This window comes from Buteo buteo, chromosome Z (genome assembly GCF_964188355.1).
Source record: "Buteo buteo chromosome Z, bButBut1.hap1.1, whole genome shotgun sequence".
In the NCBI taxonomy this organism is placed as follows: domain Eukaryota; kingdom Metazoa; phylum Chordata; class Aves; order Accipitriformes; family Accipitridae; genus Buteo; species Buteo buteo.
In genome coordinates this window covers 87,420,263-87,435,340 of record NC_134204.1, presented here as the reverse complement: position 1 = coordinate 87,435,340, position 15,078 = coordinate 87,420,263, and the positions used below count along the sequence as shown (strand labels likewise).

The 15,078-nt window shown below is 40.0% G+C and overlaps 1 protein-coding gene across 1 annotated transcript in view; it reads left to right on the top strand.

Moving 5' to 3' along the window:
* PCSK1 (proprotein convertase subtilisin/kexin type 1) overlaps window positions 1-12,638 on the top strand; it is a 29,669-nt gene extending 17,031 nt beyond the window's left edge. Inside the window, exons 8-14 of the mRNA XM_075019610.1 lie at window positions 501-713; window positions 1,892-1,992; window positions 2,987-3,220; window positions 4,736-4,893; window positions 7,480-7,613; window positions 9,445-9,606; window positions 12,276-12,638. Of these exons, the coding sequence (XP_074875711.1) occupies window positions 501-713; window positions 1,892-1,992; window positions 2,987-3,220; window positions 4,736-4,893; window positions 7,480-7,613; window positions 9,445-9,606; window positions 12,276-12,638 (1,365 nt within the window). The remainder of the gene's footprint in view (window positions 1-500; window positions 714-1,891; window positions 1,993-2,986; window positions 3,221-4,735; window positions 4,894-7,479; window positions 7,614-9,444; window positions 9,607-12,275) is intronic.
* The last annotated feature ends 2,440 nt before the right edge of the window (window positions 12,639-15,078 follow it).

Here is a 15,078-nt window from a genome sequence, read left to right as displayed (position 1 = left end):
ACCGTGTTTCAACAAGTGAATGCCAACTGTGAAAGGCTTCCTTACAAAAAATAAATTGGTGGAAAAGTCATATCACGTACATCATAAATACTGCTTACCCATACTTCTGTGATTACAGGAAAGGCAAGTGAACTAGCCCCTGATAAACTTGCCATTTCTTTTAAAAAATGGGCATTTTTCCTAGAATTGTTCAGTACCAAAACATCAGCATGTGGGAAAACTTACCTGTTGAACGCAGACTCTGTTGTTAACTTAGAAACCTATTCTGCAGAAAGGTGCTGTACCTGAACGGTCAAACTAAGAGATATAGTGTAGGGTGTGAAGTAGGATACCTCAAGTACCTGTTTTTTTCTGTCTGTCTTCCACAGTGCTCATGGAACACTGTCCTTTTCTACCAGAAAATGTTTGCTATATTAAGCTTTTTGGGGGGAAGCAGTTGTCAAGAACACATTATAGAGACTGAAATCTCTTTGATAACCACTCATTTCCATTTTCTCTAGGGCCGAAATGGGAAAGGTTCCATTTTCGTATGGGCTTCTGGGAACGGAGGCCGTCAGGGTGACAACTGTGACTGTGACGGTTACACTGACAGTATCTACACTATCTCCATTAGCAGTGCTTCTCAGCAAGGCCTTTCTCCCTGGTATGCAGAGAAGTGCTCTTCAACTCTGGCCACAGCATACAGCAGTGGGGATTATACTGACCAAAGAATTGTAGGTTGTTTTTACCAGATTCAGAACAAACATAGAAATGTATTATATATGCAAATAACAAGTGCGGGCACTTAAATGCTTGGTTTCAAGTGCCTGCTTTACGTTATGTGTTACATGCTTAGTCCTTTTGCCTTGAAACACTGAGGGGCTTGTAATCCAAAAAGTGATTGTATTCCTGGAACATCTTCTACTGTAAAGCAATGGCTAAACAAATCGTTGTGTAAGTGCAGTTAAATCAGCATGCTGAATTTGTCTGCTGTTTGTGTATGAGAGAGGTCTCTGCATGAAGTTTGATGTGGTCCCATTCTTCAGAAAGGGCGGATGAAGAGAGATTTAGAGTAAAAGGAGAAAGAACCTGTGAAGTTAGTGGAGCATATGAGTCAATACCTTGCCATTAGCTTTTGTAAGGTTGTCAGCCCCCAAGTTCCCACTTATGACAGCAACAACAGGGCTTCCAAACCTGTAAAAGGTACTCAGCAAGCAGGCATATTAGTCTGTGTGCCTTCATTAACTGTGCAAGAAATAACTTGTACTGAAGAAAATTGCTGTGATAAAATAATGTTGAAGTACCTATAATTTCTGTTCAGCCCTGGTGCATGCAGATTTTACAAGAAGCTGCATTGACAGTGATTAAAACAACATCATTCCAAGTTAGCCAGGAGATCAGTACTTCCTAAGTAAGTGGCTTCTCTTCATAGCTGAGATCTAGATACATGGGCAGATGAGTTTGGTATTTAATTTCCAAATAAAGCACATGTTTCATTGCAAATTATAGTTCTTCTGCTGAAGAGGGAGCAGAACACCAATACTAATCCTATGAGTAATTTTCTAGCAAGCAGTAATTTTAAATGTTCTAGGCCCAACACAATGATCTGTTTTTATGATTCACCAGTAAGCCTGAAACACTTATTGTGAAACCTTAGAATAAAATAAGATATTCAGTGTGGGAGTATTTTGTTCCAACACAAAGCGTTTTGATACAAAAATTATAGTTGAAGTAAAAAGAGTGGATTGAAATATGAACAGATTTAAACATCCGTCACTTTTTCTGCTGGTGAGGAATGCATTAATACACACCAAGTAAAGGATACATGGTTATGTTTGTGAGTGTGGATATGACTGTATTTACAACTGCTTATTCATGCAATCTGCTTTTTTTTGTGTTTTTTTTCTGTCAGACAAGTGCTGATCTTCACAATGAATGTACAGAGACTCACACTGGGACCTCTGCATCTGCACCACTGGCAGCAGGAATTTTTGCTCTAGCACTGGAAGCAAAGTAAGATGTCACAGAATTACCTTTGAAACTCCTCTCTCTCAGTCACCCCACCATCTTCTCCGAAATGTTGTCACTTTGAAGTGGCACCATCTCATGCTGCAGCTCCACTTTTTGTCAGTCAGACTTGCTCAGCCTGATGACAAAAATAAGCAGCTACTTCTCACCTCAACACCTTCCTAGCAAAGCAGAACCAGTGTAAGTAAAACATGATGACCAAGGAATTTTAGCCCATTTTGTGCATTGGCAGCAATGGTTTACTGAGTTTGGTCAGTTGCACTTAAAAGCAGTGAGGCTGCACGTGTATCAGGAGGACATAATGTGAAGACAATGGGTTGCAGGAGTTTAAATTAAGTCTTTAGTCAATTTATAGAACCTTTTCTGCCAATGATGAGATATATAAAATGGACAGTACCCAAGCCTGACTGTGAGAGCAGGTAGGGAGCAGGTAGGTTCAGGTCCTGTAGGGCTGGTAGTCAGAATGTATGACTTAGGGTGAGAAAGAACAGGACAGGACGGGACAATGGCTTTTTCCCAGAAAACATTTCATGCATTAGGGCATAGGCTTAGTATTTGAATGGTGTAGGTTCACCTCCATTTTCTATTGCATACTCCTTTGATGACATAAGCCAAGACACTTAGGGCCATATTTTAAAGGGTAGAGTTAATCACAGATAGAATGAAATACCTAGTGAATTTTCGAAGTCCAGGTCCCATAAAGACATGTGGGAAATACTAGTTTTGCTAATTAACTTTAAATGCCTGAATCATTTTGAAGAATTAGACGCTAATCTTGCTAGATAGATACCCATTCTTCATTTACACAGAAATCTTGTCTACCTGGAGAAGTATTGTGAGGATAAGTATGCCACATGCCATATATTTTAAAATAATGGGTTGCCATATGCTTTCAAAGCATGTTCTGTTGCAGACTAATAATTGAGAGAAAAATGATAGATAGCCCTGAAACAATTAACCAGGAACATTTTCTCAACAGCCCAAATCTAACGTGGAGGGATATGCAGCACTTGGTAGTGTGGACCTCAGAATACGATCCACTGGCTGGAAATCCAGGTTGGAAAAAGAATGGAGCAGGACTGATGGTCAACAGCCGATTTGGGTTTGGACTGCTCAATGCCAATGCGTTGGTAGATTTAGCTGATCCCAAAAGATGGAAAGGTGTACCAGAAAAGAGACAGTGTATTGTCAAAGACAAAAGCTTTGAACCAAGGTAAGAATTTGCATTAGCAGTAACTAAGCTTATGTCTATCTTAGTAAAGCCTGAAGGGTAGTATTCTGCACACATTGCTCTTAACCAGACTAAGAGATTTCTTCTGCTTCATTTGCTTTTGCCTTACTGTATTCCTTGGGTGCAGGCAAAGAGTATTTGCTTGCTTTTTTTATTGTAAGACTGATGGAAATTACTAGCATGAAGCCTTAACAAAGAATAAGATTATTATGTCTGCTTGTGCACCCAGCATATGGATGGATGATGCTGTGAGACTGAACCAGATCAGATAAGATATGAATATTTAGACAGCTATCAGAAGGTGAATAAAAAGATACCAAAGTCTCCCAGGGTTTTTAAAAAAAAAAATCTGTAATCGGTCTTAGCAATTCTTCTCCCGTGACAGGCTAAATATGTTGAAATCAAGGTGATATATTGAGCTTTAGTCAAATCCATAGCATGTCTCTTACAAAACACAAGTGTCTCAAAGGCGCACTGAAAAGACTTAGGAGCCACATTCACAAGTGCTCCCAGCATAGTGAGCCTAAACTGAGCTCAACGTACAGGTAAGTTATAATTAGTCACTAAGCTGGCTAATCAACAAGGATATCTAGACCATTTTTGTCTCTACTTGTTTACTTATGGATTTGTTGTCTAGAAAAAATACAGCTGTTTCAAAGCTCAAAATTATATTGTGTGAGTGCACCAAAAATCTGTCTGTAGAGACATGTTACAGTGTTTTGGAGTGTCATTGCTTGATAACCTTATTATTTATGCCATTTTACTATCAATTTGCTTTTATGAGCTCTCTCCTTTCTACACAGTGTTGATCCAGTACTGATGTATGTAGTAGTTGCTGTTTATGTATTTTTATTGCAGTGCTCTGTGTTACATTATAAAAAACAAAGACCCCATGATTCTGAGTTTAGAATTATGTAAGTGGAGATTTAGATACCTCATTCTCATTAGAAGTAATGGAAATTGTGCAGAGAAAGCTATGCACAGTAGCTCTCTGTACAGACAATGCACAGATGTTAGCTTTTTTTTCTTACAATGGCATTGACTACAAAGGGTTAAAACGGCTGTGCCTGCTGCAGTATTTTAACTCCATGATAACAGCTCTTCTGGATATTTGAATGAGGCAGTTAAGTGTAAGTATGACACAGTTGTGTGATGTAGCTGCCTACAAAGCCTGCTTTTCTGTAGTCTCTGTGGGACAACGAAGTGTTGACAGAAACCCTTGATTATCAAACTTGCTTGCTTGCTTCCAGGGTGTGTTGCACAAGTCTTTCTTACACAGTGCCTATCACTTGGTCCAATTCAGTATTATCTGTGCTTCCAGAATTTCCCATGGTATTTACTGGACCATTCAAAAAAACAATGAATGTAGAATTTGTCTTTACTTCTTCCTTTCTCATAATTCCAAAATGGGTGTTAAATGTGTCATTTGCACTTCACCTAATGATCCAGAATCAAAAGTCTCTGTGAGTAATCAAAGAACTCCTGTTATTTTGGCAGATTATTAAGAGCAAATGAGGAAGTCATCGTTGAAATTCCCACAAAAGCATGCAAGGGTCAAGAAAACTCCATTGCATCTCTGGAGCATGTGCAGCTTGAGGCAACGATTGAGTATTCCCGTAGAGGTGATCTTCATGTCACTCTGGTATCTCCATCAGGTACAGGAGGCAAAGACATGCTTTGTTTGTGTTGCTGTAGCATGTAACATTTATTTCATTAAAAACCACCTCTGTGTTCTTTAGTGGTTTAAAAAGAGCTAAATATGTCATTAGACAAATCTAGTGACCTCCAACAGGAGAATGTGAGGACAAAGCATCCTGGGTACTAGAGAACTGGTTCTCTGAAACCCCTTTTCAGCCTTCATGTGTTATGGGTTATTTTTGTGAGAAGAGGTTTGAAAATCATACTTCAGAAAATGAAGGCACCGTTTCTAATACATTTTCATTCTGGCAACAGGACCTATAAAAACTGAGAGTTCCTGGCAGACAACAAATTACAGTTCAATAGTGCTTATCAGACTTACTGTGATTTGACAAACTAATGGAAAACTGAGGAAATCTGACTCCCTAGATTTCATGTAACTGTGTCTACTCCCCATTGGTGTATTTAAAAACAGTGTCTCTGTTAGGCACCTTAGTACAACTATACTAAATGTGCTAGAATATGGCAAGCTATCTTGACAATGCCCTGAAATAACACCGTAAGGAGAAAAAAAAAAAGGAAAGGAGAATGACAAACAACTTTGTAAAGAGTAAGATCTGTTAGATCAACTGCTATTATTAGAAAAAAACAGACAAGCTCTCAGGTATGAGTTTAAACGTCAGGCTGATTGTCCTGGTTTCAGCTGGGATAGAGTTAATTTTCTTTCTAGTAGCTGGCATAGTGTTATGCCTTGGATTTAAGATGAGAATAATGTTGATAGTACACTGATGTTTTCAGTTGTTGCTAAGTAGTGTTTATACTAAGTCAAGGACTTTTGAGCTTCTCAGGCCCAGCCAGCGAAAGGCTGGAGGGGCACAAGAAGTTGGGAGAGGACACAGCCAGGACAGCTGAGCCAAACTGGCCAAAGGGGTATTCCATACCATGGGATGTCATCCCCAGTATATAAACGGCGGGTAGTTGGCCGAGGGGGCACAGATCGCTGCTCAGGAACTGACTGGGCATCGGTTGAGAGTGGTGAGCAATTGCATTGTGCATTGTTTGTTTTGTATATTCCAATCCTTTTATTATTATTGTTGTTGTTGTTGTTATTATCATCTTCCTTTCTGTCCTATTAAAATGTCTTTATCTCAACCCACAAGTTTTACTTTTTTTTCCCAGTTCTCCTCCCCATCCCACTGGGTGGGGGGGAAGTGAGCGAGTGGCTGTGTGGTGCTTAGTTGCTGGCTGGGATTAAGCCTTTAATATAGGCTAATCTAGTAATTCACAGATAATAAACCACTAGAGCCTTGTTCAAATTATTATTATTGCAGGACCTCACTAGAGAGGAGGGTTAAGATACTGTACATGTAGTATATTTCCAAAGCCTGCTTTGCCTGGGCTTCCTTTTAAGCCTAACTTTAATTCTTCCTTTTCTGAGTTTACCTTTTGTCTTGTGGGAGCAATGTTGCTGTGAGATGTTTTACCCTTGACTCTTGGTGGTATTTTCAAATTTAATTTTGTCTTAGCTAAGTTTTAGTTTGGGAGTAAATGTATGGATTCTCTCTAGGTACATCATGGAGATGACAGCAAAAGTAGCTCTCATTCTGCTTTTATAGAGGTATTTCCCTCCCAAGATGCTGTTCTGCTACTAATATGTAGGAAGCATGGCTTCCTCTTAGAAAAACACCACTTTTTGAAAGACTGACAACAGTAATACGTTCTTCATCTTCTTATGTAGGGTTTAACTGAAGTAGCAATAGTCAAGTGCTGCTGCCTCCACAATAGTATCAGTTTTCCTTCATGGTTAAACATTTTTTCCCTTGGTTCTTGCTGTTTTTCCACTTTCCTGCAAAACAGGAATGTATATGTATATGCCATACCAAATGTATGTCATTCCTTTTCTGTGTTTATGGTGTTACCTTTAAATATATTTATAGCTGGTGATCAGGCTCCCTGGGGCTTCTCTGCTTCTTATTATGTAAAACTAGCTCCTTTGCTCTCTCCTTATATGCAAACAAGCACAACAAATTTCCTACTGTGCAGTAGAATCTCTGCGGCTGCAGAAATACTTTGTGAACTGCAACATTTTTGTAATAATAATAACAATGCACAAGCTTTTCACCCTGTTGGAATTGCAGGCTGTAACAATTTATATCCACTCATGAAAAGAAAAAAAATACAGTGATGAATGCCGGATAAGGCTTTGGTTTTGCAATACTGCATGAGCTGGTTTACCTTCAAAACTTCCATCTCAGAAGTTTCCTGAACTGTTCATCAGTGGAAAAGACTGGTTGTGTCTGACCTCTGCTTCTTGTGCTTCTTTTTGTGCATCCACTACTTTTTTGTGTTCGAGATTGAATACTAAGCAAGATGTACCTTTTTAGCGTGACCTAATGTGATGGTTTTTCTGCTCTTAAATACTGCTGTGAAAATAATTAAAGGAACACTGATCAGAAATATCATGTTTCCTGTTCCACAAGCTACTGCTCAATAGTGTATTTTCCAGGTTACCTATGCACTAGGTAGTGTGCAAGCAGAGCAGTGTGAAAAGTAAAAGTGGGCGTGTATGAACAATCACTACTGTTGATCTTGCACCAACACAGGGACCAGCACTGTCTTGCTGGCTGAGAGAGAGAGAGATAAATCTCCCAACGGCTTTAAGAACTGGGACTTCATGTCTGTTCACACATGGGGAGAGAATCCAGCAGGCACCTGGGTTTTAAGAATTACTGATGTGGTAAGTATGTCTGTATGTTAACTAGCTATGTTTGGAAGCTAATGCAGATAAAATGTTCACTAACCCCTACCAAGCACGTTGAAAAGTGAGTCTTCTCATCAAGCAGGCCACAAGAAGACTTTATTCAAACTAAATATCCATCCGGATTGAAGAGTAAAGAAGAAAGATAGGGTCAGATTTTCTTGGGTTTTGCATAAATGCAAAGCACCATCCTTATTTCACTGACATGTACCTGTCAAAAAAATTTCATGCCTGTGTTTCCCACACATTATACGCCACTGAAAGAAATCACTTAATACAGTTTTCTGAGATTCATGGAGCGAAATATGTAATCGAATTAACAGATGTTTAACTGCAAATTAGGTTTTTTTTGCAGAAAAGAACACAGAAGAGATCTAGTCTTCTCTTGGTGCATGTGCATAATTTCATTAACTCAAAACCTTTTGAATTAATGAATTTCTGGTGACCTCATAGAGCTATTCTAATGTATGCCTTTCCCTAACTTCTTTCTTAGAGTAATTACTGCTGAGCAATGTTTAAGGATTAAAGCCAAGAAATCTACAGATATGAAATAAGTTTACTGAAACCACCTGGGGATGTGGATTACAACAGTGAGACACCAGAATAAAGCTGCTTGATAGGCAACTGAAAAATCATTCTCTTGAAAGAGAGAGTGATCAAGCACACTCATCTCTAGAGAATTTAATTGAAGTTGTCTGTTAATAAGCTTGTCATTAGGGGTCAGATCCTGCCAGAAATGGAATGCGTCCTCTCAGACACTGAGCCTCCAAGCCTATGGGCCTCAAGTTGGAAACAGGAGGATAATGTCAAGTACTAAGCAGATGGACAAGGCAGTAGAAGTAAATATTATTATCAACAGTGCAGTATTAATACTGCAGGCTTATAGATAACCCCATGGTTACAGATAGCCTGCTCTTTGTAATTAATATAATGCATTTTTTGGAATGAAGTTAAGAGCAGCATTTTCTTTGTGATTATCTCTCATTTTCCATTTTCAAGTGAGAGGTTCCTGAAACTTACAATAAACCAAGCTTTTTGTCCTCAAGAGGTAATGCACTCTTTCCTCAGCTTGTAGGGTTTTGTGATTCCTGAAATAAGTTTTCATATTAATGGCCCTGACTGAAATCACAGATTCCTGTGCAGAGTTACTCATAATTTAGTTGTCCTGTAGGTTATGAATGTAAACTTTGGTGTAGGCTTCTGTTAGAAAAGAAGAGCTTCAGCAGCTGTCTTCAGTCACTAAATGACTGAGTAAAAAATTCTGAAAAAAGGTGGTAAAATAAAGTTTCAGTGTTGTCTGTACTTGTCTCTTCCGCTTTCTACTCTTTAAATACTACCGCCAAAACTAATGGACAAAGCATTTGTTTCTCACTTCCACATGCTGTGTTTCAGATTGCTGTTGTGCACCACCATAGAATATTATTCCAAATTACTATTCCACTGGTAACTTTTGTGAGGAAATTGCCAAGGAATGGCTTAGTGAAGAAATACAAATAACACAAAATACTACTTCTGTTATTTTTAGCATTCTATGTTATCACAAAATTCCATTGATTCTTACATGATTAATTGTTATGTTGCATCAAAATGTGAATATTTGAAGTAGTTAAGCCATTATATCAAATCCCACTTTCTGATATATCCTGTCTCTAATGTATCATTCTGTTTGTGCTTATAAATCATTGTCTAAATTTAGATACTGAAAGCCTTATCATTTATTTTAGTCACTTCTGTTGACTTTACAATCAAATGTCCTGTTTCCTCTTCTTATGTCCTGAGAACCTAAGCTAGTGCCATGCTTGTCTTTTAGTCCAGAAGAATACAAAATGAAGGAAGGATTGTAAATTGGAAATTGATTTTGCATGGGACTGCTACACAGCCTGAACATATGAAGCAGCCACGTGTATACACATCCTATAATGCTGTGCAAAATGACAGAAGAGGAGTGGAGAAAATGACGGACTTTGTAGAGGTAGTGTTACATTAATTTTTTTCCTTACATATTTTTCAGTTCATAAGAAAATGATATTTTTTCCTAGTAAGAAGACACATATTCATTCTGTATTCATTTCATCTAGCCCCTGACCACTTTTGAGTTGGCTAGTGTGATTTTGTCCATGTCAACAACTTATATTTTTATTAGTCTCTGTTTCCATATGCCAACATCTAAGGGTTTGGGGATGATAAGAGGATATTGCTACTAAAACAGTGAACTCAATAGCTAATGCAGTTGAGTAGTACAAGGAGGGAGGAAGACACCTCTGACGGAGACATTAAATTTATGTAATTCTAGTGAGAACAAGTGTCACATCCAAAAAGAGCTTTGCCTGCTGGAATGCTTCCAGGGAGTTTGGAAGGAAGTTAGTAATGAAAGACATGACAAAAGTCAGGGACTGACTGATTCAAAAGGTTTGGTTAGGTGGATCTGTTGCTGCTAACTCCTTTGTCACTCCTTCTTTACCTTTCAGGTAGAGTGCTCTAAACATACTCCAGACTTCTGAGAGTGACAGTGGTTTTCTGGGTGCATGGGATGGTAGTATTGTACATTTCAGAATGCTTGATTATGTCAACATCTTTGGAATACTTTATTAATCACATCACATCAATTTGTCTCCCCATTAAGTAATTGGGACATCCATAAAGTATAGAGAGATTAACCTTCCTCAGCCAAGTTATGAAGGAGAAGAGTGAAGGAGACATGGTTATGGTCTTTAAATACATTGGATAAGTGTCTGCAGGTGTGGCAGCCATGTGCAAGAAAATAAATTGGAAGAAAGTAAAAGTGGGTTCAGGAGGTACTGTGGGAGAAGATTGGTGGACATAGTAAAAACCAGATAAAGATAAAATGAGTATTCAGTTAGAAAGACAATCCTAGTGTAAATGAGGAAGCTATGTGTCAGTATGGGAGGCATAATAGACACTGCTGAAACAAGGTCATTCTTCTCACTGACTTCTCTGTACTTCTGTATCTGGCATTAGTCTTCCAAAGTTTCCAAGATACATGTCATGGGCACCCGTTAGCCATACTTCACCATCTTTTCTCAGGTGAGAGCATCTACAGAGAAAGTTATTGTGATGGGTTGACTCTGGCTGGACGCCAGGTGCCCACCAAAGCCGTTCTATCACTCCCCCATCCTCAGCTGGACAGGGGAGAGAAAAATATAACAAAAACTTGCAGGTCGAGATAAGGACAGGAGAGATCATTCACTAATTACCGTCATGGGCAAAACAGACTCAGCTTAGGGAAAATTAACTCAATTTATTACAAATCAGCCAGAGTAAGGTAATGAGAAATAAAACGAAATCTCAGAACACCTTCCCACCACCCCTCCCTTCTTCCCGGGCACAACTTCACTCCCGGATTTCTCCACCAAGCCCCCCCAGCGGCACAAGGGGGACAGGGATGGGGTTTACGGTCATCACACGTTATTTTCTGCCGCTTCACCTCCTCAGGGTGAGGGCTGATCACACTCTTCCCCCGCTCCAGCGTGGGGTCCCACCCACGGGGTCAGTCCTCCACGAACTTCTCCAACGTGGGCCATTCCCACGGGCTGCAGCTCTTCACGAACTGCACCAGCGTGGGTCCTTTCCACGGTGTGCAGTCCTTCAGGAGCAGACTGCTCCAGCGCGGGTCCCCCACGGGGTCACAAGTCCTGCCAGAAAACCTGCTCCACGGGCTCCTCTCTCCGCAGATCCGCAGGTCCTGCCAGGAACCTGCTCCAGCGCGGGGTTCCCACGGGGTCACAGCCTCCTTCGGGAACCCACCTGCTCCGGCGTGGGGTCCTCCACGGGCTGCAGGTGGAGATCTGCTCCACCGTGGACCTCCCTGGACTGCAGGGGGACAGCCTGCCTCACCAGGGTCTTCACCACGGGCTGCAGGGGAATCTTCGCTCCGGCGCCTGGAGCATCTCCTCCCCCTCCTTCTTCACTGACCTTGGTGTCCGCAGGCTTGTTTCTCTTACATATTCTCACTCCTCTCTCCGGCGGCTGTTTCTCACTCTCCCAACTTTTTTTCCTTCTTAAAAATGTTATCACAGAGGTGTTACCACTATCACTGATTGGCTCGGCCTTGGCCGGCGGCGGGTCCATCTCAGAGCCGACTGGTATGGGCTCGCTCTCTCTCGAACACAGGGGAAGCTTCCAGCAGCTTCTTACAGAATCCACCCCTGTAACCCCCCTCGCTACCAAAACCTTGCCACATAAAACCAATACAGTTATACAGAAGCATTGGTTCAGTCCTTTTCACAAGGGTGTGTGGCACAACCAGAGTTGCCATCACCACTGCATATACTTCCCTCAGTCAGACTGCTGTGGAGTTGTCTCCCATAGTACAACAAGAAATATCTTTTAAGACTGGGACAAATCCTGCTATAAAATGACATGTTGTATCCTGCCAATGTGGAATCTGAATTTATAACTTCCTACATTGTGGGCAGATTTGATATTTTATACAGTATAATCCTTTTGATGATAGTCTGTTTTGGTGTATAATGGTCCATTTCTTTTCTAGATGCTAAGTGGCTCCTGAATGAAAAAATAGCATCTACCCACACATAGATGGAAATCACTAATCAGAGCAAATCTTAATCCAGTCAGTTTTCCATTGACACCTAACCTTTTTTATGCTAATCTGTATTCTAGGACCATACCACACAGGAGAACCTGAGTGAAAAACCCGAAGTCACAGAAGGTACCAGTAGTAGCAGTGACAAAGCAGAAGATAAAATCCCATCAGAGGCTATGCTACATTTACTGCAAAGTGCTTTTAGCAGACAGATGGCTCAGAAGCGACTGCCAAAGAAGACTGCAAGTGAGAAGTTAAATATTCCATATGAACACTTCTATCAAGCCCTCGAAAAATTAAACAAGCCCTCCCAGTTGAGAGACTCAGAAGAAAGTCTGTACAGTGACTACGTTGATCTTTTTTACAATGCCAAACCATACAAGCATAGAGATGATAGACTGCTGCAAGCCTTGGTTGATATTATAAATGAAGGAAACTAAACTATAGGGTATCACACTGAGTTGGAAATATTCATTCTCCCCACCCCACCTGTAGGTTTTTTTCAGAAGTCTGTTGTATGCTGTAGTTGTGTGATTGCTGCTTTGATTGCTTCATATTTAATACAAATATCAAGGAAGGGAAAAAACAGGTGTGGGAGGATAAGGCAGTAAACTGATGCTTTTTAGTAATAGCTTTTTTCAAAGCCTTTCTTCATTACCACCAGAGTAGTTTTGCCCCCTCAGGCATGAAATGCAATAGTATTCCCCTGAAAAAACTAATGCTCTATTTTAAACAATTCTCACATTACTTACTCTTCCACCCTATTCACTTAGCATGCAGTAGGAATCAAAACCTGAATTACCAAGCAGTTTTGAACCGAACTGCCAAAGCTATGGGGAGATACTCTCATCCCTGGATTTGTAATGAATATTGCAGTCTTATATTTGGCATTTATTCCAGATTTAACACTTGCAGCCAGTACTGCTTCTGTCATAGGTTTTTTTGTTCCTTCTCCAAACAACAATGCTACCTTAACCTTCTGTTCTCCTGTAAAGGAGCAGCTGTGATGCTGGAGTTGGACTGGAGCATCAGTGAACACTGATGAAGTTATTCACAATTTAGACTGCAGACAGGCATACACTAACGTGAAAGAGCCCCAAATGAGGCATCCCAGATCATGGGATGGTATTCTGACCACCTAACTTCAACTACCTAAGTGAAGTGCCTGAATTATGAGCCTAGTCTTTCTAGGCTATAGGTAGTTAATGAAGACAGAGTCTCCTATAGATATTTCTTCAGAGCAATTGGTTAGTCCTTGGTTCTGAATTACCTGATGGAGTCCTGATCTATTTGTATTGACTCTATGAGCTTGGGGGACCAATCTCCAACCTATGGAGCCTCAGTGCAATTTCTAAAGTTAAGTGGTATAAATGCCTTCTGAGATCCCTACATCTGCAGTAGTCAGGCCAACAAAGCTGGGATCAATTTGTCTTTTCCTTGACTGTGACCAAAGTGGAAAAGAAAGGATAACTGTGCCAGAAAAGTCCACTTAAAGAATGGATTGTGGAGTGTCTGTGGTAGATTGTAACATTTCCCAAATACCTAGGAAGTTAAGGCAAAATGGATAGGAAGAAGTGTGAGATAAAAAAACTTACTGTGAGAAGGGACTCAGAAATGGAGGGAAAGACTGCATGGAATGTAGAGGAAGGAGAGGAATAGAAGGAAGGAGAAGGTGGAAGAGGAGGAAACTGAGGTGGCTGTCAGAAAGCAGCAAGGGTGGGTGGCTCCCTAACATTAGCAGTGTACTAGACAAACAGTTTTCCACACATACATCTTCAATGTCAGAGCCAAGACCAACATATTATTTCATAATTAAAAAAAAAAAAAAATGCAGTGTTGGATACTCAGAAATTAAAGGGGATCTAGAACAAGGGAATGAAGATTCCCAGGGGATAGTTATCTCATTGCAGTGCTAAACATAGTCCAAACAAGTGCTGACTGAGTTTTACTTTTTCTCTCTCATCTACTATTGAAATGTGTTTTCCAGACATTCTAGAAATATATTATTCTCCTTCACTGTCTATGCCTTAAAATTATGCAAGTGTCTCTAAGGCAGGAATTCACATTTTGCTCATAATTCATCAGTTTGGATAGAGATTTTTCAAACTGCACACTAAATTCTGTAATTTAAAGGTAAATCTGTTTTCTGTAACAGTACTTAAGTCTTCATTGATGGAAAAAAGGACTGCTTAAAGGCAGCTTTGAAAATTGTCTTACCAAACTTAAAATTTAAAAGTCTCTGCTTATTCATTCTTTGTGATGGTTTCATGTCTATCTTGGGCTTAGTCCGCTTTTTTGACAGCTTTAAATAGATTGGGCTTAGTTGATTTGAAAAATTCTTCTATATTTCTAGTCCATACTTCAAAGATAACAACTCCACCATTGAATGTCTCTTATACTGAATCGCTCCCTCTTTACTAATAAATTTGCTTAGAATGAGAAGTGGTTACAAAAATCTCTTCAAGTGGTCCAAATCAAAGCTTTCCTGTGCTGTCCCTTCAACACACAAGCTGTCTGGCAATATATCACTATTGAACAAGCAAAACGTAAAAGTTTCTGATGGCTGCTATTGCAGAGTGAGAGCACTAAATTATTTCCACTAATGTTTAATTTTCAGATCTGGGAGTTAATCTCCACAACAAATATTCCTATCTGGTGAGGTAGGACCACTTTTAGTCCTGTGCAATGAAGCTCAGAGGCTGGTTCCCTCAGATAACGGCGATTTTAGCCAGTCCTCATTCATGTATGTTACAGCAAGGAAAGTAATAGCAACACTCAATCAGCCCTTGAAAGAAGTTTTCAGACTAAACAGGTGGAAAACATAGGACCCTCCTTTGTTTTAAGATCAGTTCCCATGTTGTAGCCAAAGTTTCCTCAGAG